The sequence below is a fragment of the Tenrec ecaudatus genome, chromosome 16 (assembly GCF_050624435.1).
Source record: "Tenrec ecaudatus isolate mTenEca1 chromosome 16, mTenEca1.hap1, whole genome shotgun sequence".
Lineage (NCBI taxonomy): Eukaryota > Metazoa > Chordata > Mammalia > Afrosoricida > Tenrecidae > Tenrec > Tenrec ecaudatus.
In genome coordinates, this window is record NC_134545.1 from 23715899 (window position 1) to 23738855 (window position 22957).

Genomic DNA, 22957 nt, shown 5'->3' on the forward strand with positions numbered 1-22957 from the left:
CTTTCAAGTTACTTGGGAAGGATCTCCTCTCATTGACAGAGAACTGTGGGGGTTTGTAGTTGGAATCCCTTTCACAGCCCTGCAGGTTTAGTAAACAAACAAACTCCATGCCTGCTATGTCAGCCTCATGTCAGAGGTAACAGGTGAGCTGTGAGAGGGAGGGGGCCAGCCTCAGCCTGTTTGAAAGCCCACAAGGAATAAAAGCTATCACAAAGGAAAAGGAAACTGTCCTTTTTCCGACTCTGTAGCCCCAGTGTACTTGCAAACATGCAGGCCTGCACCCTTTCTGCGTGCTAGGGACTCACAGGGAAACAAGGCTGGGTCAGCCCTCATTCTCCTCCTCCCAGGCAGTGCAGCATCTCCACCGCAGGTTCCACTGCTTCTCCTGTCTGAATCCACAGCTTTCAGGCAATGGAGAGATTTGCAGTTTGCTTACTTCGGTTCACTTAGCTTTTTAGCTTTTTCTTCCAAGTGTCCGGGTACCTGGTTTTCTTGCCACATTGGTGATCTCCATTGCTGAGGGACTCTGTAATGGATCTGGCTAGGAGGCCATGTTAAATGGAAGTCAAGCTCAAGTTTTTAAACTCCCATTTGTTACTCGTCAACAAAGGCTGTAGAACATTGTCTTTACAGACTATATGCTATACCAGTTGACCTAGATGTTTCCTAAAACTATGATCCTATGTCCTCTATCACAGTGACTCAGCCTCTCAAAGTGTCTGATTATGGCGAACAAATTTGCCTAACTTTGCCCCCGTATGCTCTACTGTATCCCTGGACATACTTAAAAAAACAAACAAACAAACCAAAGCTAACCACCATCTAGTCAATTCTGACTTACAGCGACCCTATGGGACAGAACTGCCTCGGTGAGTTTCTGAGATGGTCACTCTTCATGGGAATAGGAAGCCTCCACTTTGTCCCATCGCGCGGCTGTTGGCTTCAAACAACTGACTTTCCAATGCATAACCACCACACTACATCTGTTCAGTTTAGATATCTAGCCCTGTTAGCATAGTTGGTTTCATATTGGGCTGTTAACCGCAAGTTCAGCAGTTTGAAACCACCAGTAGCTCCCTGGGAGAAAGATGAAGCTTTCTACTCCTATAGAGTTATAGTTTAAGAAATCCACAAGGGCAGTTCTACTCTGTCCTATAGTGTCATTATGAGTCAGAATTCCCTTACTGGCACCGAGTACGAGATGTATCCATTTATAAAGTATCTGTAATTACTATTCTTGTTATTTGTTATTGCAGGATTGAGTGCATAGTAGTGCTTCCTGCTGTTCCTTTTTACTCTTGCATACCTTCCAGTGTCTTCCTTTGCTTTAGCCATGTTATGCTGACCTCCCCCTTTCTGTGCATTGCTCTTCCCTTCACCCAAGTTAATACATGTTTACCTTCTAGATAGCATTTTTTCTTCCTCCCATCCCTGATAGCCATTAAATAATGTTTCTTTTTGTGTATAAAACTTTTCTTGAATTTTATTAATAATGATCTCATTATATTTGCCTTTGGTGATCGACTGATTTTACTTAACATCATGTTCTCTAGCTTCACCCATGCTATGAGAATTTAAAATGTGTAGTATTCCATTAAGAGCCCTGGTGGCACAGTGGTTACGTGTTAGGCTATTAACTGCAAGGTCAGCGGTTTGAAACCACCAGCTGCTCCCCAGGAGAAACCTGGGGCTTTCTAATCTTGTAAAAAGTCCCGGAAACTCAAAGGAGTAGTTCTAGCCTGTCCTACAGGGTTGCTAATTGACGTAGACTTAATGGTTATGAGTAAATATTTCATTGTGAGTACTATAATTTGTTTACCCATTCATCCATTGATTGGCATTAGGTTGTTTCCATCTTTTCACTATTATAAACAGTGATGCAAAATACATAGGTGTGTGTATGTCTCTTCGTATCACAGATACTATTTCCCTAGGATATAGATTTGAGAGTGGAATTGTTAGATCATATGGTACCTCTATTTCTAGCCTTTTATAGAAGCACCAAACTTACCCACTGCGGTGTACTATTTTCAATCTCATCTGCAGTATCTAAGAATTCCAATCTCTGCACATCCTTGCCAGCATTTGTTGTTTCTGTTGTCTGGCTCATTAATCTGTTACTGCCCGGTGTAAGATGAGGTCTCATTGTTGTTTTGATTTGAACCACTGTCATGCAAATCACAGGAGCCCTGGTGGTGCAGTGGTTAAGCAATGGGCTGTGACCTGCATGGTTGGCAGTTGGAACCACTAGCAGTTTGGCAGGAGAAAGACTGGGCTTTCTACTCCCATAAACAGTTACAGTCTCGGAAACCCACAGAGGTCACTCTGGGTCAGCATTGATTCTATGGTAGCGAGAATGCAAATCACAAACATCTTTTCTTGTATTTGTTGGCGCCAAGAATGTGTTCTTGGTGAAGTACTTGTTAATATCTTCTGCCCATTTTTAAGCTGGACTGTTTGTCTTTCTGTTGTGGAAGTGTTGAAGTTTTCAGAGACTGGTACCTTGTCAGCTATGTTGTTTCCAAGACTTTTCTCCAGTCTGTCTGTTTGTTTTTTACTATTTTAGAGAAGACTTTTGATGCTCACAGTGTTTAGCTTTTAGGAAGTCCTTGATGTTTAGTTTATCTTCTGCTCTTTGTGAATTTTTATCTATGTTTGATAGACTATTTAGGCCATAAAGTAGGTCCCCTAAGTTTTCCACTATTCTTTCTTCCATGATCTTTATAGTTTTAAGTTTGATCTGCCTTGAGTTAGTTTTTGTATATGGTGTGAGGCATGGTTTCTGTTTCATTTTTCTGAAAATGGATATCCAGCCTTACCAGCACCATTTGTTAGACTATCTCTTCCCTATTTCATGAATTTTGTTTTTGTCAAAGATCAGTTTTCCATAGGTGGATGGAGTTATTACTGGGTTCTCAACTGTGATCCATTGGTCTAGTTTGCTGTACCAGTGTCTGGTTTTTACCACTGTGCCTGTTATAGTAGTTTCTGAAATAGGGATGTATGAGGCCTACTTTGTTCTTCATTAATGCTTTGTTTATCCAGGGGCTTTTTCCTTCCATATAAAGTCAGTGAGCAGTCAATCCATCTCTTTAAAGAATGGTGATGAAATCTGGATTGGGATTACATTATATCTATAGATTGCTTTGAGCAATGTTGACATTTTCACAAATGTTAAGTTTTTCTACCCATGAGCATGATATGTTCTTCCCCTTATATTATCTCTTTTGGTTTCTTGTATTGATACTGTTTTAAAGGCCCAATGGAGACTTTACCCTTCTTAGTGCTATTCTTGGGAGAAAAATGAGGCTTTTTACTCTCATAAAGAGTTACAGTCTAGAGAATGATGAGGGCAATGAATGCACAAATGTGCTTTACACAACTGATGTATGTATAGATTGTGATAAGAGTTGTATGAGCCCATAATACAATGATTTAAAAAAAAAACCCACACCAGATTGGTGTATGGGTTGCTATAAGAGCTGTAAGAGTCCTTAATAAAATGGTTTTCTAATAATAAAAAAACTTTAAAAATCATAGGGGAAAAAAAAGAGTTACAGTCTCAAAAACCCACAGGGGCAGATCTACCCTATCCCACAGGGTCACTCTGAGTTGGAATTGACACGAGAGCAGTGAGTTTGGCTTTTTGGCCTGGAGTTCTGTTCTTACACATTTCTAACTTCCTGTGGTAGCTGCTCTCTTTTCCTCAGTGATACTGTAGTGGTGGTCAAGATGCAGCACAGAAAGGTGATTCCAGAATACAGTCATTCCATAGAACGGCCATCTCTTGAACAGAAACAAATTCTTTTGAAAAATGCTTGAAGGATATTCGCCAATATCAGAAATAGTTGGTGTGGCTGTCAGAGCCAGTGGTATTGATGAGCGTGAAGTCCCTTGAATCAAGATCACTTCAGGGCACTCTCAGTAGGCTTGGTCAGACTCAAACAGACCGGAAAAGATCCAAAGTCTAGCTTGGCATGAGGTACTAGGTGTGAAAGGCACACTGGCAGGGCCCTGGAGAAATGATTTTTTAGCACCCTCCAACACTGTGGAGCTGCAGCACACCCCCTTCACATTTTAGTTTCTTATGCAGGCTATGTACATTTTATGAGTGTGCACATACACATGGGTGTATGTATTATACATAAAACATGATACACTCCCTGGGGGAGGGAAAAGGAACACAGGGAGATGTCACAGTAAAGAGGGAATATCATCCTATGAGATCTTAAACTTTGATGCTTTTAATTCTGAAATGGCATTTACAGATTGAGGTCTTATTCCATTCCTAAAGTAAGACGCTTGCCTGAGATTGTGGTAATATACAATTCTTCTAAATATAACTGAACTGCTGAATTGTATGATATTTGGATTATGTGCCAATAAAACTGTTTAAAAACAAACAAACAAACTCTTGCCTGGGAGGATACTGCAGAGCAAAGAGATGGTAATGATGTATCTAGACATGCTTGATATAAGTGCCCCCAAAAGAAAGGTGGTCATTCAACAAAGGCATTATTCACTATAGACATTCTGCTAAGCTCTGGAATATAAAGATGAAATAGATATGGCTCCAGCTTTAAAGAGTTTAATCTCTAAGAGTAACACTACAAATATAAACAAAAACAATCACAAGCTACATAACAGCCATTTGGGAAACATTTGACCACTTATAGATCTGTGGTCCCATAAGGTTATGAAAGAGTTCGGAAATCCTGATCAGAAAATGAGACTTCAAGCACATAACTGGATATCACAAACACAACAGCTTTCCACATGCAACAAATGTATCTTATATATCTTGTGTATTAAGTAATTGTACTGCCAGGCATATAATAGTAAAATACACATATAACCTATAATATAGCTTATAGTATAATAAATATACATTACTCATTTATGTATGCACTATACTTTCTACCGTTATTTAATGTGAATATTTCTATTTACTCTTAAAATATTTACTATATAACAGTATATGCTCTGACTTGCTGGCAGTGGCATCCAATCTTGTATATTGGAAGTTGTATTATCTGTTTAATTTATTTCAAAAATGTGCTTGACACACAATGGATGTATGTGTAGATTGTGATAAGAGTCGTATGAGCCCCCAATAAAATGATTAAAACAACATAAAAACCCATATGAAAACACCTGGGTATTCAACAATTCATACACATTTTGTTTCAACTTCTCTATTGCAATCCTCTCTTCTGCGGCACCTCTGATTGAGTTGAAATCATGAAGCTTTCATCTAAAGCAGTGGTTCTCAACCTGTGGGTCGCGACCCCTTTTGGGGTTGAAGGACCCTTTCACAGGGGTTACCTGATTCATAACAGCAGCAAAGTTACAGTTATGAAGTAGCAATGAAAATAATTTTATGGTTGGGGGGGGTCACCACAACATGAGAAACTGTATTAAAGGGTCACAACTTAGGAAGTTTGAGACCACTGATCTAGAGGGTGAAAACTGCCTTGTCTGTGCCATGCAGGGGATCCTCTCAGGCAGGAATCAGACCTAAGTCTTATCGACTTCCTCTCACTAAGACTTCAGATACTGGTTACAGCTGTGTTTCATCATAACGCTAGTGCTGATCCTCTCCACGAACCTCTCATGCTAGCCTGCTTTTTCCTTCATCGGGGTTCCCCGAGTATGTAAGTAGATGTTATTTGATTATACATTATAAAATAAAATAGAAATTGATACAAAAATATACTAGTGGCGTGCGTCATGGCTTCCAAATGCAGCAAAACCTCGGTTAGTGATAGCAGCAGCAAGAGAGAAGCATCGATGTTGAAGTGAAACAAAAATTATTAAAACACAGGAAGGTTAAAGAGTAGTCTATCCCCTCAATGCAAGAACACTTTCTTCTATTAAATTGGCATTCTATGACGCTCACCTTCCCGACACAACCGCTGAAGACAAAGCGGGTAAACAACTAAATGTGGTGAAGAAAGCTGATGGTGCCCAGCTATCAAAAGATACAGGATCTGGGGTCTTAAAGGCTTGAAGGTAAACAAGTGGCCATCTGGCTCAGAAACAATAAAGCCCACATGGGAGAAGCACACCAGCCTGTGTGACCACGAGATGCTGAAGGGATCAGTTATCAGGCATCAAAGAGCACAAAAAATCATATCATTTTGTGCCCACCTCTCTGATATGACCACTGAAGGCAAATGGGTCCATAAGCAAATGTGGCGAAGAAAGCTGATGGTGCCTGGCTATCAAAAGATATAGCGTCTAGGGTCTTAAAGGCTTGAAGGTAAACAAGTGGCCAACTAGCTCAGAAGCAACAAATCCCACATGGAGGAAGCACACCAGCCTGTGCGATCACAAGGGATCAGGTATCAGGTATCATCAGAACAAAAATCTTACCATAGTGAATGAGCAGGGGAGTGTAGAGTGGAGACCCAAAGCCCATTTGTAGGCCTCTGGACATCCCCTTACAGAAGGGTCTTGGGGAGGAGATGAAACAGTCAGGGTGCAATGTAGCAACGATGAAAATTACAACTTTCCTCTAGTTCCTAAATGCTTCCTCCCCCCCCCCCCCCACTGTCATGATCCGAATCCTACCTTGCAGGCCTGACTAGACCAGAGGATATTCACTAGTACAGATGGGAACTGGAAACACAGGGAAGCCAGGGTTAATGATCCCCTCGGGACCAGTGCTGTGAGTGGCGATACTGGGAGCATAGAGGGAGGGTGGGTTGGAAAGGGGGAACCAATTACAAGGATCTACATGTGACCTCCTCCCTGGGGGACAGACAACAGAAAAGTGGGTGAAGGGAGACGTCGGACAGGGCAAGATATGACAAAATACTAATTTATAAATTATCAGGGGTTCATGAGGGAGAGGAGAGGTGGTAGGAAGGGGAAAAAATGAGGACCTGATGTCAGGAGCTTGGGTGGAGAGCAAATGTTTTGAGAATGATGAGGGCAACAAATGTACAAATGTGCTTTACACAATTGATGCATGTATGGATTGTGATAGGTGTATGAGCCCCTAATAAAATGATAAAAAATGAGTAGTCTATCAAAAGTGAAGTGTGACTGGTGGGTTTTAAGCAAGCTGAGGTTCCCAATGAATAAACTAACACAAAGCCCAAGACCTTAAAGAGAGTACTGGCTTTCTTTTCAGTTGCCAGGCTGACTTCCTGAATTGCTAGATGCAGGTATGTCCACATAAAGTCTGGTGGCCAAGGAAGTTGTGCAAACAGCAAAGCTGTCTGCCTCTCTGTCCTCGGACTGTTTCTCTACTAAGCTAATCACTTTACCGGCTGAATTTTGTCTGTAAGAGCCCTCAGTCCGTAAGTATGGGATTGCAAGCCCAGGTAAAGAATCACTTCACCGCTGCCGTGATACTAGCACTAGACTAATGCTCATGGTCACGTGCTCTAGTCATCTAGCTGCTCTTCTTTCGGCTGCAATGCACACCTGAGAAGACCTGTGAGCAGCGCCAGGAGAGGAGCCCTAGTCTGCCAGAGAAGACCTGAACACTTGGCCTGGCTGACGACAAACTTGGTGACATAAACATGAGGGGTCTGCAAATGGCTCGTGGAAAAACGCAATGCAAAGATCATGGATTTTTTTCCACAAATTTTTTGAAGCCCCTGTGTATGTGTCTGGGTTTCAATTTCTTCCTTTGTAAAAAGAGCAAAACATTCCCAACTCCTACGTCGACGCTGAACAGAAGGATGCCGTCAAAAAAGGTGGCTGGCTGACTCAGAGCTCTCTCTCCCAGGCTAGAATCACCTGAGTGAAGGATCCTAATCCAGATCTGGTTTTTCGCCTTGTTGGTCTAGAAACAAGACTTCATAGTACCCAGAGGCACAGGCATTTTACAACGGTTCCATCCTAATCATTTAAACGTCATTGTCCATTTACAATTTTGCAGTTGAAACGAGAACAGCCACATTCTTTGATATTTCTTGTTATCATGGGTTTGGGCTCCAGGGAGCTGAACTAGGCATCAGAAGTTCACTCTATGCGCATGGAGGAGACAAGCTGCATCCTGGTCACTAGCCTAATCAGCTCTGCCTACAACAAAGAACTCCCATCTGGAGACCAAACCTAAATTCAATATCTTATCTGGACACACCACTAATTTTACTTCACTGATTTCCCCCCTTTCTGTTCCACTGATCTTGACTAATCATTCAGTCTAATGTTTTAAACTAATGGGAAATTGAAAAGAAAAAAAAATCCAAATATCACTTCTTCAGATATGTTATGTTACAATCAGCAATTCACATCTACTTAAGTCCTGGGAGACATCTGCCTCCCGAGCAGCTATAACACATGACTAATGCTCAGGGGTGCTCACTCTACCCAAGATCCTGTTCCTGGCGCTTAAGGTGACTTTACTCATTAAGCGCCTCCCAACAACACTAGCAGGTAGGCAGTTTTAGCATCTTCATTGCATAGATGATGAAATGAAGCACAGAAAAAAGTTCAGTGATTTGCCTAAAGTGTACAGCTAATAAATGGCAGGGTCAGGATTTGAACCCAAGCCACATGGCTCTAAAACTCAAACTTTTTACTATCCCACAATACTGCACCACTGCATGTAACTTAATTTAACTCAATGAGAACAAATTTCATTTCCAAATTATTGAGGAGTCACCAATTTATCATCTATCACTTCCCTACCCCATATACAGCGGGCTTCAGAAAGTTTGTGGGAAAATTCCATTAGCCTTTCCTTCCATTTTCCCACCAACGTTCTGAAGCCCTCTCATATCATCAGAATACCAAAACAGTTCCATTTGTGTCACTCCACAGTCAATGGGTATCTACAGCTAAAACCACCTTCAAAGCCTTGTAGATCAAAAACAAACATATAAACAAAAAAAAAACCCACTTACTGTTCAAAGAAAATTTTATCAGGTTTTAGGGAAAGTCACCATGAGTCTAGGCCAGAGTGGCCGAAGCCATTCGTTCCTCTATTGACTCTCTCCAGGAGGGACCAGGGCTTCGTCCTTTCCAGATTGCACCTCAAGAAAAGCGGAGCTCAAGACTTGCTGCTGGAGAGGACTCCTGGGTGCCTTGTCTCCTTCTCATTGTGGGATGGCTCTTCAGAGAGCAGAAGAAAAAGCTTCAACTCCTCACCTCTACGCTTGCAGTCAATCTGCCAAAATGACCAACAACGGGAACACTTCCTTCCTGCCACTTACAGTAACTGCGACTCCAGTAGCTATAGAGGAAGCATGGGGGGGGGGGGGGGGAGGGAAACGGCAGGGAAAGGCCTCACTTACATCATACCTGCTGGCCGGCTCTGGAAATTCATTCAACAAATATCCCTCCTGTGGCAATTATGTGCTCAGTGGGGACACAATGAAGGGCAAAATGTACCATGGCCTTTGATCTAGTGAGAATGAAACTATTTTAAAAACTACAAGAAAAGAACTAGGCAAGTATAGAATGGAGAACCTGATGCAGTCTTCAGGTATTTTGCTGAGATCTCCAAGTAAAGATCTGACAGGTGAACAATTACTATTTTTGCCTGAATTAGACAAGAAGAGAATGGGTAACATTCTGAGCAGAGGGGCAACATGAACAAAGCCCTCATCAAGAAGAAAAAGGGACTCACTGAAGAAGCCTGACGTTGAGAACGGGAGGCTGTGGTGACAAGGGGAGGTCACACCACAGGGAATTTTGTATCCTCTTTTGGTCTTTACCCAGGAAAGTCATGGAAGTATGATTACTTACATACAGAGTGCGTGCGCGCGCACACACACACACACTCACTCACTCCTCACTTGTGGGCATGGCTAGGTTCCAAAGACCAGGTCATTATGGGAAAATTAACATTATGAGAAAATGGAGGACAATCACATCAGATCACAAAAATGATGGATGATCACACATCACATAACCTATAGGGCAGAGCAGAATAAATTACTCCTTAGAGTTTCTGAGACTCTGAATTAAAAAAAAAATCATTTTATTGGGGGCTCATACAACTCATCACAATCCACACATACATCAATTGTGTAAGGCACATTTGTACATTCATTGTCCTCATCATTCTCAAAACATTTGCTCTCCACCTAAGCCCCTGGCATCAGCTCCTCAATTTTCCCCCTCCCTCCCTGCTTCCCTTCCCTCATGAACCCTTGATAATTTATAAATTATTATTTTGCTATATCTTGCACTTTCCGACATCTCCCTTCACCCACTTTTCTGTTGTCCGTCTCCCAGGGAGGAGGTTATATGTAGATCTTTGTAATCAGTTCCCTCTTTCCAACCTACCCACCCTCTACCCTCACAGTATCGCCACTCACACCACTGTTCCTGAAGGGAGACTCTGAATTTTTATGTAAGCAAACAGTTTCTCATTCTCCCTTGGAACAGGTGGTGGGTTTGAAGTGCCAATCTTGTGGTTAGTAGCCAAACAACCCACCAGGCTTTTTATATATAAATGTATATATTCACGTGTATATGCACATATGTGTGTATGCAAATACACACATATACAGGCAGTCCTACATTACCAATGTCTGCCTTACATACAATCCCACTGGTCACTGTCAAGTCTAGCAGATTGAAATCTGAGGTAATACAATGAATGGTTCACAGTAACAAACCAATGTTTGACATGTGACATAGAACATTTTTACTGAATTGTGTTAATAATGCTTTAATGTATCTAAACATTTTTCTTTAAAGTTTTTTTATGCATATAGAGGTACACTAACATGCATGTACATATGTAAATATATTTATATATGAGGATGGGGAAATAGATCTATGTGCATATATTTGTAAGTTTAGTATTAAGGTAGCAGATAGACACTGGGCCTCCACTCACGTATTCCCTCAATGCAAGAACACTTTGTTCTGTTAAACTGGCATTCCATGATGCTCATCTTCGTGACAGGATCACTGGGGATAAATGGATGCATACGCAAATGTGGTGAAGAAAGCTGATGGTGCCTGGTTATCAAAAGATATAGAGTCTGGGGTTTTAAAGGCTTGGTGATAAACAAGCGACCATCTAGCTCAGAAGCAACAAAGCCCACATGGAAGCACATCAGCCAGTGTGATCATGAGGTGTTGAAGGGATCGGGTATCAGGCATCAAAGACCCAGAACCAAAAATCATATCACTGTGAACGAGGGAGAATGCGGCAGAGGGGCATCTGTAGGCAACTGGACATCCCCTTACAGAAAGGTCACAGGGGAGGAGACAAGACAGTCAGGGTGCAGTGTAGCAATGATGAAATACACAACTTCCCTCTAGTTCCTAAATTATTCCTTCCTACCGCCACTATCATGATCCCAGTTCTACCTTACAAATCCGGGTAGACTGGAGGATGTACACTGGTACAGATAGGAACTGGAAACACGGGGACTCCAGGACAGATGAACCCTTTAAGACCAGCAGTGAGAGTGGCAATACCGGGAGGGTAGAGGGAAGGTGGGGTAGAAAGGGAGAACTGATTACAAGGATCTACATATAACCTCCTCCCTGGGGGATGGACAACAGAAAAGTGGGTGAGGGGAGACATCGATCAGTGTAAGACATGAAAAAATAATGATTATAAATTATCAGGGGGAAGGGAAGGAGGGTAGCGGAAGGAGGGGGAAAAATGAGGAGCTGATACCAGGGACTCAAGTCGAAAGCAAATGTTTTGAGAATGATGAGGGCAACAAATGTACACATGTGCTTGACACATGGATGCACATATGGATTGTGGTTAAGAGTTGTCCAAGTTCCCAATAAAATGTTTTAAAATAAATAAATAAAAAGAAAGGTACACTATATACTATATACAAAAACAGACATTCAATTACCTTACATTAAATATGAGCTGTAACTAGCTGTTCGAGCTTACTTGCAAATTTGATTTAAAGACAGATGTAGGAATGAAACTCATTCACTATGTACATACATATTTGAAGATCACTCACATGGTGATAGTAGGTTGGAACATGGTAGTAGTGAGAAAATTGGAAAGAAACGGAGGTCTTAGAGTCACCTCAGCGTAGCCTGTGAGCCGTGTGCGCGTGGTACACAGCCCCCGACCCACTGGCTCTGGTACCCACAGCTCAAGATGCTTGAGGACGTGCACCATGGAGAGGAGGAGGTGGAGACCTTTGCCTGTCAGGCAGAGCTTGCCCAACTCATGTCCCTTATCATCAACACCTTCTAGTCTTTTAAAAAATATATCATTTTATTGGGGGCTCGTACAACTCTTATCACCATCCATCCATCCATCCAGTGTGTGCCATGCACATTTGTTGCCCTCATTATTCTCAAAACATCTGCTTTCTACTTGAGCTTTTGGTATACTACCTTCTATTCTAAAAATGAAATTTTCCTTCAGTTGATCTCTAATGCTTCTGATGCCTTGGACAAGATTTGCTATGAGAGCCCGACAGCCCCTTCCAAGTAGGACAGTGGTAAAGAGCTGAAAATTGACATCATCCCCAACCCCCAGAAGTACACCCTGACGCTAGTAGATACTGGCATTGGCATGGCCAAGGCTGATCTCATAAAAAATCTGGGAACCCTTGCCAAGTCAGGTACCAAAGGTACGGAGGCTCTGCAGGTTGGTGCGGACGTCTCCATGATTAGGCGGTTTAGCGCTGGCTTTTAATCTGCCTATTTGGTGGCAGAGAAAGTGGTTGTGATCACAAAACGCAATGACGATGAGCAGTATGCCTGGGAGTCTTCTGCTGGGGGCTCCTTCACTGTCCGTGCTGACCACGGTGAGCCCATTGGTCGGGGAACGAAAGTGATTCTGCACCTCAAAGAAGACCAGACAGAGTAGCTAGAGGAGAGGCGAGTCAAAGTAGTGAAGCAACACTCACAGTTCACTGGCTACCCCATCACCCTTATCTGCTGAAGGGACGGGAGAAGGAAATCAGGGATGATGCGCCGAGGAAGGGAAAGGTGAGAAAGAAGAAGAAGAGGAGGATGAGGAGAAGCCCAAGATTGTAGATGTGGCTCAGATGAGGAGGATGACAGTGGGAAGGACAAGAAGAAGAAAACCAAGAAGATTAAGGAGAAGAGCATTGACCGGGAAGAACTAAACAAGACCAAGCCCATCTGGACCAGGAATCCTGGTGACATCACCCAGGAGGAGTATGGAGAATTCTACAAGAGCCTGACTAATGACTGGGAAGACCATTTGGCAGTCAAGCACTTTTCTGTAGAATTCCAGTTGGACTTCAGGCCATTGTTGTTTATCCTTTGCCGCGTGTTCGTCATGGACAGCTGTGACGAGTTAATCGCAGAGCATCTCAACTTCATCCGTGGTGTGGTCGACTCGGAGGACCTGCCCCTCAACATCTCCTGAGAGATGCTCCAACAGAGCAAGATCTTGAAGGTCATCTGCAAAAACACTGCCAAGAAGTGCCTGGAGCTCTTCTCTGAGTTGGCAAAAGGCAAGGAGAACTATAAGAAGTTTTAGGAGGCCTTCTCTAAAAACCTCAAGCTTGGCATCCACGAGGACTCCACCATCCGGCGGCGCCTTTCTGAGGTGCTGCGCTCTCACACCTCCCAGTCTGGAGACCAGATGACTTCCCTCTCAGAACATGGCTCCCAAATGAAGGAGACTAGGAAATCGATTATCTCACTGGCGAAAGCAAAGAGCAGATGGCCAATTCTGCTTTCTTTTGTGGAGCGTGTGCGGAAGCGAGGCTTTGAGGTGGTCTGCGTGACCGAGCCGATCGATGGGTACTGTGTGTAACTGCTCAAGGCGTTTGATGGGAAGAGCTTGGTCTCCGTGACCAAAGAGGGGCTGGAGCTCCCCGAGAATGGAAAAGAGAAAAAGAAAATGGAGGACAGCAAAGCCATGTTCGAGAACCTGTGCAAGCTCATGAAAGGAATTTTGGATAAGAAGGTTGAGAAGATGACGATCTCTAATAGACTTGTGTCTTCACCCCGCTGCATTGTGACTAGTACGTAAGGCTGGACGGCCAACGTGGAGTGGATCGCGAAAAGCCCAGACTTTCTGGGACAAGTCCACAATGGGCTACATGATGGAGATCAACCACGACCACCCTATCATGGAGACGCTGCGGCAGAAGGCCGAGGCTGACAAGAACGACAAAGCTGTGAAAGACCTGGTGCTGCTGCTGCTGTTTGAAACTGCACTGCTCTCCTCTGGCTTCTCCGTTGAGGGCCCTCAGACCCACTCCAACCGCATCTACCGCGTGACCAAGCTTGGCATAGGCATTGCTGAAGAGATTCCCCCCTTGAGGGTGACGAAGATGCATATTGCATGGCAGAAGTAGATTAGGCCATTCTACTCTCAAACCTTGTGTCCTCTGTATAGGGTCCCCATGACTTGAGTGACGCTAGCCCACATGGCTGTGCAACTGCTGTTAACTAGTGTCCCCCCTCTCCTGTTCCTGCGTGTAAAGCAGGATCTAAGGCCCCCATCCCTTGTCCCCTTCTTTATTTGGGAATGGGGCTATATGTTGTATATCCATGAGGTTTCTTTTTTAAAATTATGTTCTATTAAAGTATGCAAAAAAGTGGGTGAAGGGAGAAATTGGGCAGTATGATATGATGAAATAATAATTTATAAATTATCAAGGGTTCATAAAGGAGGGGGGAACGGGGAAGGGCTCAAGTGGAAAGCAAATGTTTTGAGAATGAGGGCAACAAATGTACAAATGTGTTTGACACAATGGATGGATGGATGGATTCTGATAAGTGTTGTACGAGCCCCCAATGAAATGATTTAAAAAAAGAACTTTGGTGTCAAAAAGTTTTACCCTAATATTAAAAAATAATAATAATTTTCCATCACATTTCCACAACCCATTTGTCCTGGCTAAAATTCACCAATTTAGACCAATTGTTTTCAAGAACGTCTTAAATAATCTCCTACTTGTGAAATTTTGTTCCTGAGACTATATATTTTTGAACAGGATGGACTCATCTATCTCTCATGAAGCACCAGGAGTGTTTGCACTGCCAATCTTATGGTCAGGAGCCCAATATTTAGTCCCTAATAATAAATACCTTGTGCATTTAAATAAATAAAGTATACAAAATAAACATGCCATTTTATACAGTTAAAAAAAGGAAATAAATAGATGCCTTCAAATATAATCTGGAGATAAGACTACCAAGCTTGGAACTGGAGGCAGAGATAAGTATCTTGGAGAACTGGCAGGTTTCTGGCCTAGGCAATGAGGAGATGGTGGTGCCATTCAGTGGGATATTATCGTGGAAGAGGAGTCAGTTTGGGAGAGATCAAGAGTTTACAGCTGAATCTTGGGTACTTGCTTGTTTGACAAATAGACACGTTAGGTTCAAAGTAGGCTTTGTGGGTCTAGAGCTCAGTGGAGAGTTTAGGGCTCCAAATGTGTGGAGGGCAACTGAAGGCGTGGGTGTGGGTGAGATTGCCCAGGGAGCAAACCGTGTCCACCTTCAGAAGTGGCAACCTCTCAGTTATGGACAGATGAGGTAGAGCGAAGTTGCTGGGTACGTGGGAGGAAAACCAAAGTGTGCAATGTCACGGAAGCTAAAGATAAGGTTTCAAGAGCGATCCATAAACTCACAATAAATATTGACATCTATTAACACCTAACCATGGTCAGGTACTGCGCTGATGGCTTGGAATCTGCTTAACAATTATTTGAAGATGCCCTGGTAGGGCAGTGGCTCAAACCTGAGAGAAAGACGTGGTAGTGTAATTCTGTAAAGATTACGGCCGTGGCAACGCTCTGGGGAAGTTCTACGCTGTACAATAGGGTCAATGAGCTGGGCACAGCTTTGAAGTGCATCCAGTTTTCTATTCCCCAAACAGGGCAGGATCTAGGCATGATGATGAGCACATGCTGTTGCTACATCCCGGGGTCCTATGGAGTCCTGGTGGTGGAATGGTGATAGGTTGGGCCGTTCAAAATCACCAACGGGGTGGGGCGGTAAGGAAGAGCTGACAGCAAGGATTTCAAGAAGAGAATGTTGAAACTGACTGTGGTAGCAAATGCACAATACTGCTCGGTGTGATTGAACTATGGAATGATACCTGTATTCGCTCCCAATAAAATGGTTTTGAAAAACTAAAAAAATATATAGCTTCAATTGAAACAAAACAACCCCCAAAACCAAAACCACCAGCGGAGAAAGACTGGACTTTGCACTTCAGGAAACAGTTATAATCTCGGAACCCCACAGGGGGTCGCTATGAATCCGCACGGACTCCATGGCAGTGAGTTTTGAGAGGTGTTCTATCCAGTGTCATGTTTGAGTGTCTCGCAGGCGCAGAGGAAGGCAGCAGCTTCCCCTCCCTCTCTGGGCAGCTGTGCTGGCCTCCCTCTGGCAGGCAGGCAGGCCTCAGCCCCCTGTCTGACAGCCGGCCTTAATGACCTGTTGGCTGCCTGTTTCCTCAGCGATAAACTGGGAAAGAGCAAACACCTTCTGGGGACAGCCACTGGGCAGAATCACGAGCGTGGTTCAAGAACTGGAGCAGCGGCATCCCTAGTATAACAGCCGATGGCGGGACTGCTCCAGTGACTCAACTGAACAGCACTTTAATAGGTGCTGAAGCCTTTGACTCAATATCCCTCAAGGCTGTCTAATACCTGCAGTGTGTGACAGAGGAGGCAAGCGAGTCTCAGTGACGTGAAAAGACTTGCTCTGTGTTCAGGCAGCAGAGACAGCTGTAAGCAAGGGGTCAGCCTGCCTGGGTTCAAATCTCAGTTATGTCACTTACAAACTCTGTGACTTTGAACAAGTAACCGGCATTTTCCTATTGACAAACGAGATAATACCAGTACACTTAGTGGATTTTGTGGGGATCAAATGAGGACCCCTGGTAACACAGTGGGCTATGCACGGAGTTGCTAACCCCCAGGTAAGCAGCTGGAACCCACTAGCTGCTCCACAGGAGAAAGATGAGGTTGTCGAGTGCGGTCAAGATGTAAAGTCTCAGACGCTCACAGAAGACAGGGCTGCTCTGTCCCACAGGGTCTCCATGAGGTGGAGTAAATGCAGTGTCAATACGAGTTTAAAGCATCAAAAAACCAAATTCACTGCCATCGACAAGCCGATGCAGACTCAAAGTGACCCTACAGGACAGGGTGGAACTGTCCCTGTGAGTTTCCAAGACCTTAGCTCTTTATGGCAGTAGAAGGTCCTGTCTTTCTCCCTCCCCTGGAGTGGCTGGTAGTTTTAAACTGCTGACACGGTGGCTAGCAGTCGAACTCAGAGCCACTACCAAGGCTCCTAGGGAGCGCTGGAAAGGGATTAAGTTAGTTTGTGCCTGTGAGGTGCTTCGGACAGTATCTAGAATACAAACACTCAGTGTATGGCACCCGTTATTGGAATTGTGATTCTAACATGCTTGCTGAGTTGGGGAGGGATGGAGTAAGGGAAAAAAAAAGTGTGCTTTTTAGCATTACAGAGAATATGCCGTTGTCTGCCGATTGTTTCATCATAGTCTCTGGCTATTACGTGTTGTCGTTTCTTCAGCAGACTTCCTATAACCACGGTTTAGCGGAAATAGTCTGTTGGCCTGATGAAGTGGCCTTCTAGACGTTTGAGCCCATTTCCAGAGCATCATTAGCAATCACTTCTCAAAAGAGAAAGCTCCAGGAGTTTGTGTAGAGATCCTGAGAAAGGAGACCAGAACAGCTCCCAGGAGCCTTAAGTGTGGCAAGCTTCCATTAGATACTATCTTCAGGAACTAGGCCGAGCAATATAAACCCTAGGCAGGCCATAAGGACTAATGAAAGAGATCAGGCCTATAGTCACCTTTCAGGTCTGAAACTGAGCTCACCTCTGAGCTAGAATAATCAACCACTTAAGATCAAAAGGGTAGCATTTTGTCCAAAGACAAGGCACCGATTGTTAGGAATGAAGAAGGAGGGGTGGAAAGAGGGAGGGAGTGGAATAAGTGATGGTACACCCAAGGAATTAGATCAGTTGAAACAAAATGTGCATGAATTATTACATGCAAAACTGATAATCCGCTCTGTAAACCTTCACCTAATTCACATTAAAAAGTTTATTTTTAGAAAACTAATAGGGTCAGTTTTCTCCTCCTCGTTGGTCAAACCACCAATATGGGTGAAGTAGCCACCATCAAAACCTGTTGGGGCTCTTCAGGGTTGCCAGGTCACTGTGAATAGCTACAGACAAAGGGTACTGCAGCTACTTTCTTGGCCATCCCAGTGAGAAGGAGCCAGTCTGCGGCATCAGTAAGAATGGCCCCAACTTGAGCGTCACTGGCCCTGTTCAGGGCCTGGGAAGGCCAGAGATATTTGTAAGAGGAAACAGGAGAGCGGCAGGATCCTGGCCAGCTGCCCAGCTGCACAGTTCTGGGCTGGGCTACTAGTAGGAAGTTTGTCAACTCGCATCCACTGCCTGGTCCCAGACTCCAGCCTTAAGTGGCTTCCGATTGTGCTGGGCACCTGAGAAATAGTCTAAAGGCTACTGGGGGCAGAATGACAGATGTGGCTCCAGACAGGGGGATGGGAGAATGTGAGGAGGAGGAGGCGGTGAGGGGAGGAATTTGGGCTGGACCCCAGCAATTTCTCCATTCAACAGATCCAGCCCCACCCCGTGACAAGGAAAACAAAGGTGTGGGGGCAGGGGAGAAGAAAAGCCATTTCCTTTATTGTAACTGTAGCCCAGCTGGATAAGAGCAAGGTTGGAAGGGGGCCATGAATGATTCATTTCTCCATGAAAAGGGAAGGGTCCTGTTGCTATCAGGCCATACTCAGCTGCTCTGAATTCATCAGTATTGATGAACAAGCAGGGGGAGAAGACACCCTCCTAAACCAGGTACTTCTGGAGTCAGGCACGTACAGTCCTTGCCCGCCCTGATGATGTTCCTTTAATTTGGTCAAAAGCTACACGGAAAAAAAATAAATAAAAAGCTACACGAACTCCAGAAAAGCAGCCAGTCTCCCCAGCATGTTACCAAGCACCAACTGAAGGCCATGCCGACACCTGGACTTTCTACTGGGAAAGCCCCGTAGGTAGATATGCACTTTCAAGGTGACACTGGTGACGATGCTGGCAGGTCTGACTGCAAGGTGACACTGCAGGTTAGGACTGGTAGCTTACTTACTCCATTGGCAGGCTCTCTGCTTTAATTGTGCCATTAACAGTTCAAGATTGCCTTTAACATCAGACGACCAATGAGTAAGAAGAAAGGTAAATGCAGGTGCACGTAGACCCATGCGACACAGTCTAGGAATGGTAGGCTTGCCTATATTTCAAGTAGGAATCCCGGAGTGGTGCAAATGCTGAGGTATTTGACAAGTAGCTGAAAGGTTGGTGATTTGAATCCATCCAAGGTGCCTGGAAAACAGCCCTGATAATCTGCGTCCAAAAGGCCAAAGCTGTGAAAACCGTTCAGGGCAATTCTACCCTCCATAACCAGCCAGGAGTCAGAATGAACTCCATGGCATCTAATAGCAAGTCCAGGTGCTCGATGTAGCTTATCTCATTTGATCCTGGACAACAACTCTGTGGCAGAGTACTACCCTCATTTTAGAGACCAGGTGCCTAAAGAATGGAGAAGTCACCGAAGGTCACTTACCTAGCTGCAAAGAGAGAATTGGAAAAGAGACGGTAACATTTGATCGGTTGTAGTCCTACTAGTCACCATGTTAGCGGGTGATATAAAATCAGCTACTAGCCTATACATTGGTGGTTCAAATTCATTCAGAGGTGCTTCGGAAGAAAGGCCTAGTGATCTCTTTCTCAGAAATCACAGCTGTTGCAAACTCTATGGAGCTCAGTTTTATTCTGAAACACATGGGTTGCCATGTCTTCTTTACGTGCACGAAGGTTCAGTTAAGACACACACATACCCACACACACCACACTGCTTTCTAAGCAAGTGAGCACCTGACTGGACCAAGAAATGACTTAAGACCTCAATGCTAAGTCCACCTCTTACCATCCACAGCCTGTCTGTGTAACAAGGACAGTCTCTTTGTTTCACGCCTCTCATCCTGGATGTGAAGGCGGTGTATCGTATTACAAGGTGGCTTTTCTCCTTCTGAAATTCTTTAGTTCTAGGAAAATCCAGATATTCCAAAGATTAGCTTATTTTACCCTGCCCTATTTATTTTGGATAGGAGAGAAAAACAAAACAAAACAGGAATAGGAAAACATATGACTAGATGGGTGTTCAAAGAGTTCAATTCTGACCCAGCCCACTCAGCGGTTACACAAAGGTGTGATCTCAAAGGTCTCTAAAGTTCTGACATGCCTTACTAATAAGCTACTATGCTACACAAAAAAGCCTGAATCAACTTCCCTGGGAATAAAAGGAGGAGGAACCAAGGCAACTAGATCCACGGAGAAGGTCTTAGAGCACTGAGTTAAAGCTCAAGGGCAGAGCAATGCTGGTTTCTTGCCAAGTCTTCTCTCAAGAGCCCAGCATCTCTTCATGCCAACCCCCAAGTAATTTCTGGGTAGAGGCAAGAGCTTAAAGGTCAAAGCAAATCGTCAGCTATCAGCACGGGGGGTGCTTTGGGACAAGAGCTGTGTGGGGGAGTTGGAATCCAAGGTCAGTGGTGCCTGTCTCTGAACAGGAGCACAGTCCCATCACTTCCGTCCACTGGGCCAGACGAGCCCTCCCAGCTCTGGAGTGAAAGGCTCCTTTCATCCCGCCAACAACGAATGCCGATGACGGGCAGGCACTGTTTTGTGTTCCAGAAAATACAAAGACAGCTCCTACCCCTGAGGATTCCAGTCTTGTGGGGGAAAGAAGTAACCCTTCAGTGGACTTCTACCATGGGCCGGGTGCTTTGTACATACAAGATTAAGTTAAAAAGCATTGCTCCAAAATCATAGAGACCTCTGTTAAATAAAAATATAAAAACTGGAAGCGATTGTTTCTTGCTATCCTCCAGGGACGTCTCTATACAGTGACAACATTTCCATCTCACTGCCCTTCCCTAAAGAATGCTGTGTGCTTCAATTTACACTATGCCAACATGCCAGTCTGGGCATCCTTGAGGGATTCAAATCACCTTTGTTTTCACGGTTGTGTTCTGGGGAACAAAAAAAAATCTGAAGGGGCAAGTTCAGCCCTGGAGGGTGGATGGAATAAGGTGTCTCAACAAATTCTTTTTTTAAAAATCGTTTTATTGGGGGCTCGTACAACTCTTACCACAATCCATCCATCCATCCATTGTGTCATGCACATTTGTACATTTGTTGCCTTCATCATTCTCAAAATATTTTCTTTCTACTTGAGACCTTAGTATCAGCTCCTCATTTTCCTCTCCCTCCCCGCTCCAACACATTCTTATAGGACAACTCTTGAGACTATCGAAGACTGAACAGGTGAATTGTTGTGATGGAAAAAATTCCTTGGTGCAACTTTCCTGGCCTTTTTCTGCCCAACACAGTTTACAATTTTCTTAAAACCTTTTAATGTTGGGCTCTTATCCTGCATCCTTCAAGAAGATCTACCTGAATGACCCTTTTGAATCCCCTTAAACAGTTGCCACCGCCTTGAATTGAACTGGCTCAGCAGATCCCCTCAGAAGTCCTTGTTTTGACTGATCCTGTTTTGGCAGAATGAAATACGCCTGTGCGTGTATGAACTGGAGCCTGAACAGCCATACTTTCTGACTTACCCCTCCTTCCTTCCTTCGATCCTCACAGTCATGAGACAGCCAGTCAGTATCCCTTGTCTGCCCGATGAGGGAATAGTCTTGGACAGCTGAACCCATCTGATTTGATATTCAGTGCTCTTTCAAAACACTAGGCTGCCTCAAAACGATAACCCAAGAGCGCTGATGATGTTAACACCAGACAGAAGAAATCTGGGGACGCAGCCTGCAGTGTCGAAGAGCTTGCTGGCTGCCGACAGCCCTGGAGCTGCCAGCATCATCGGTGGAGCCAGAGGAAAGGCACTTCTAGGCCTCGGTTTCCTTACGAGGGCGCTGGGCAACCTTAGGCAGGGCTCCTCCCATGCTCAGGCCCTGTCTCCAGTTGCACCTGGCCCATTTGTGACTCGTGTTCCCTCCAAGGCCACATTAATCTGGCCTCAGAGGTTGCCCAGGGGCTCTTCCCAGGCACTTTCATTTCCCCTGAGATGAAAATTCTTGAGTCACAAGATTGTTTCTATCTTTTCCAGAATATCAATTAGGGCCTGGCCAGTAGGGCGCGGAGAAAGGCAGGAGAAGAGGTCCACTTACCGAAAGCAAGAGCGGTGCCAGGCTTCACTGACAGTCCTGTAGTACCTCTGGCTTGGTGTGACATGGTCCCCACAGCCCCGACACTTCCAGGCATCTTCACCTGCACACAAGACCGAGGGTGAGGCCTGAAGTACCAGGGGGAAAAGGGGCAGGATGCCTACTGTACAGACTAAGTCACACTGAAAGCCCCTTTCTCTCCTCCACAAGAGCTCTCTGTTAAGCATGTCTGCAGCCCCAGCTCACCAATTGTTGGCCAGGAAATTAATGGCTTCAACAACATTGTCATATTGTCATTAAAAAAAATTGATTTGTTCCTTTTTACGATTGAGACAAAATCTACCTTAGAACTTTTAGCTCTTGCTTATAGCTTTGAATAGATGATTAGCATTCCCATCTCTTCAATACCAGCTCTGTGTACAACTATTTCCAGTTAGCCCCACATGATTCTCTTCTTGTGCTTTGGGATGTGACGTTATACTCATTCAACAGAGGAGGAAATGTAACTTTGGGGGCATGCACGGGGGAGGTAAGTCAAAAGAACAGATCTAGCTTTCACACTTAGGTCTGGCTCATTGTAAAGCCTGTGTTCTTTCCATTCCACCATGTTAATTCCTACTGATTCCAAGTAAGGGCACCAGGAAAGTCTTTGATGAGAAGCCGATATGTAAGCCGAGCCTAGACAGAGGGGAAGATTTATTAGACTGAGAAAGGATGGGGGAAGGGCTGTGAAGGTGGAGGGATTCACACGGGCAAGCAGAGTCTGTTCCCAGCCCTCCAAAAGAAAGGTGCTTGGAACAAACAAAATACAATCCTCGAAACGTAGC

The 22957-nt window shown here is 44.3% G+C and overlaps 1 protein-coding gene and 1 pseudogene across 1 annotated transcript in view; one reads left to right on the plus strand and one right to left on the minus strand.

Moving 5' to 3' along the window:
- Nucleotides 1-22957, minus strand: part of LIMK2 (LIM domain kinase 2) — a 100211-nt gene that overhangs the window by 57614 nt on the left and 19640 nt on the right. The window contains exon 2 of the mRNA XM_075533320.1: nucleotides 22134-22233. Coding sequence (XP_075389435.1) covers nucleotides 22134-22233 — 100 coding nt within the window. The remainder of the gene's footprint in view (nucleotides 1-22133; nucleotides 22234-22957) is intronic.
- LOC142429513 (heat shock protein HSP 90-beta pseudogene) lies at nucleotides 12056-14243 on the plus strand (annotated as a pseudogene).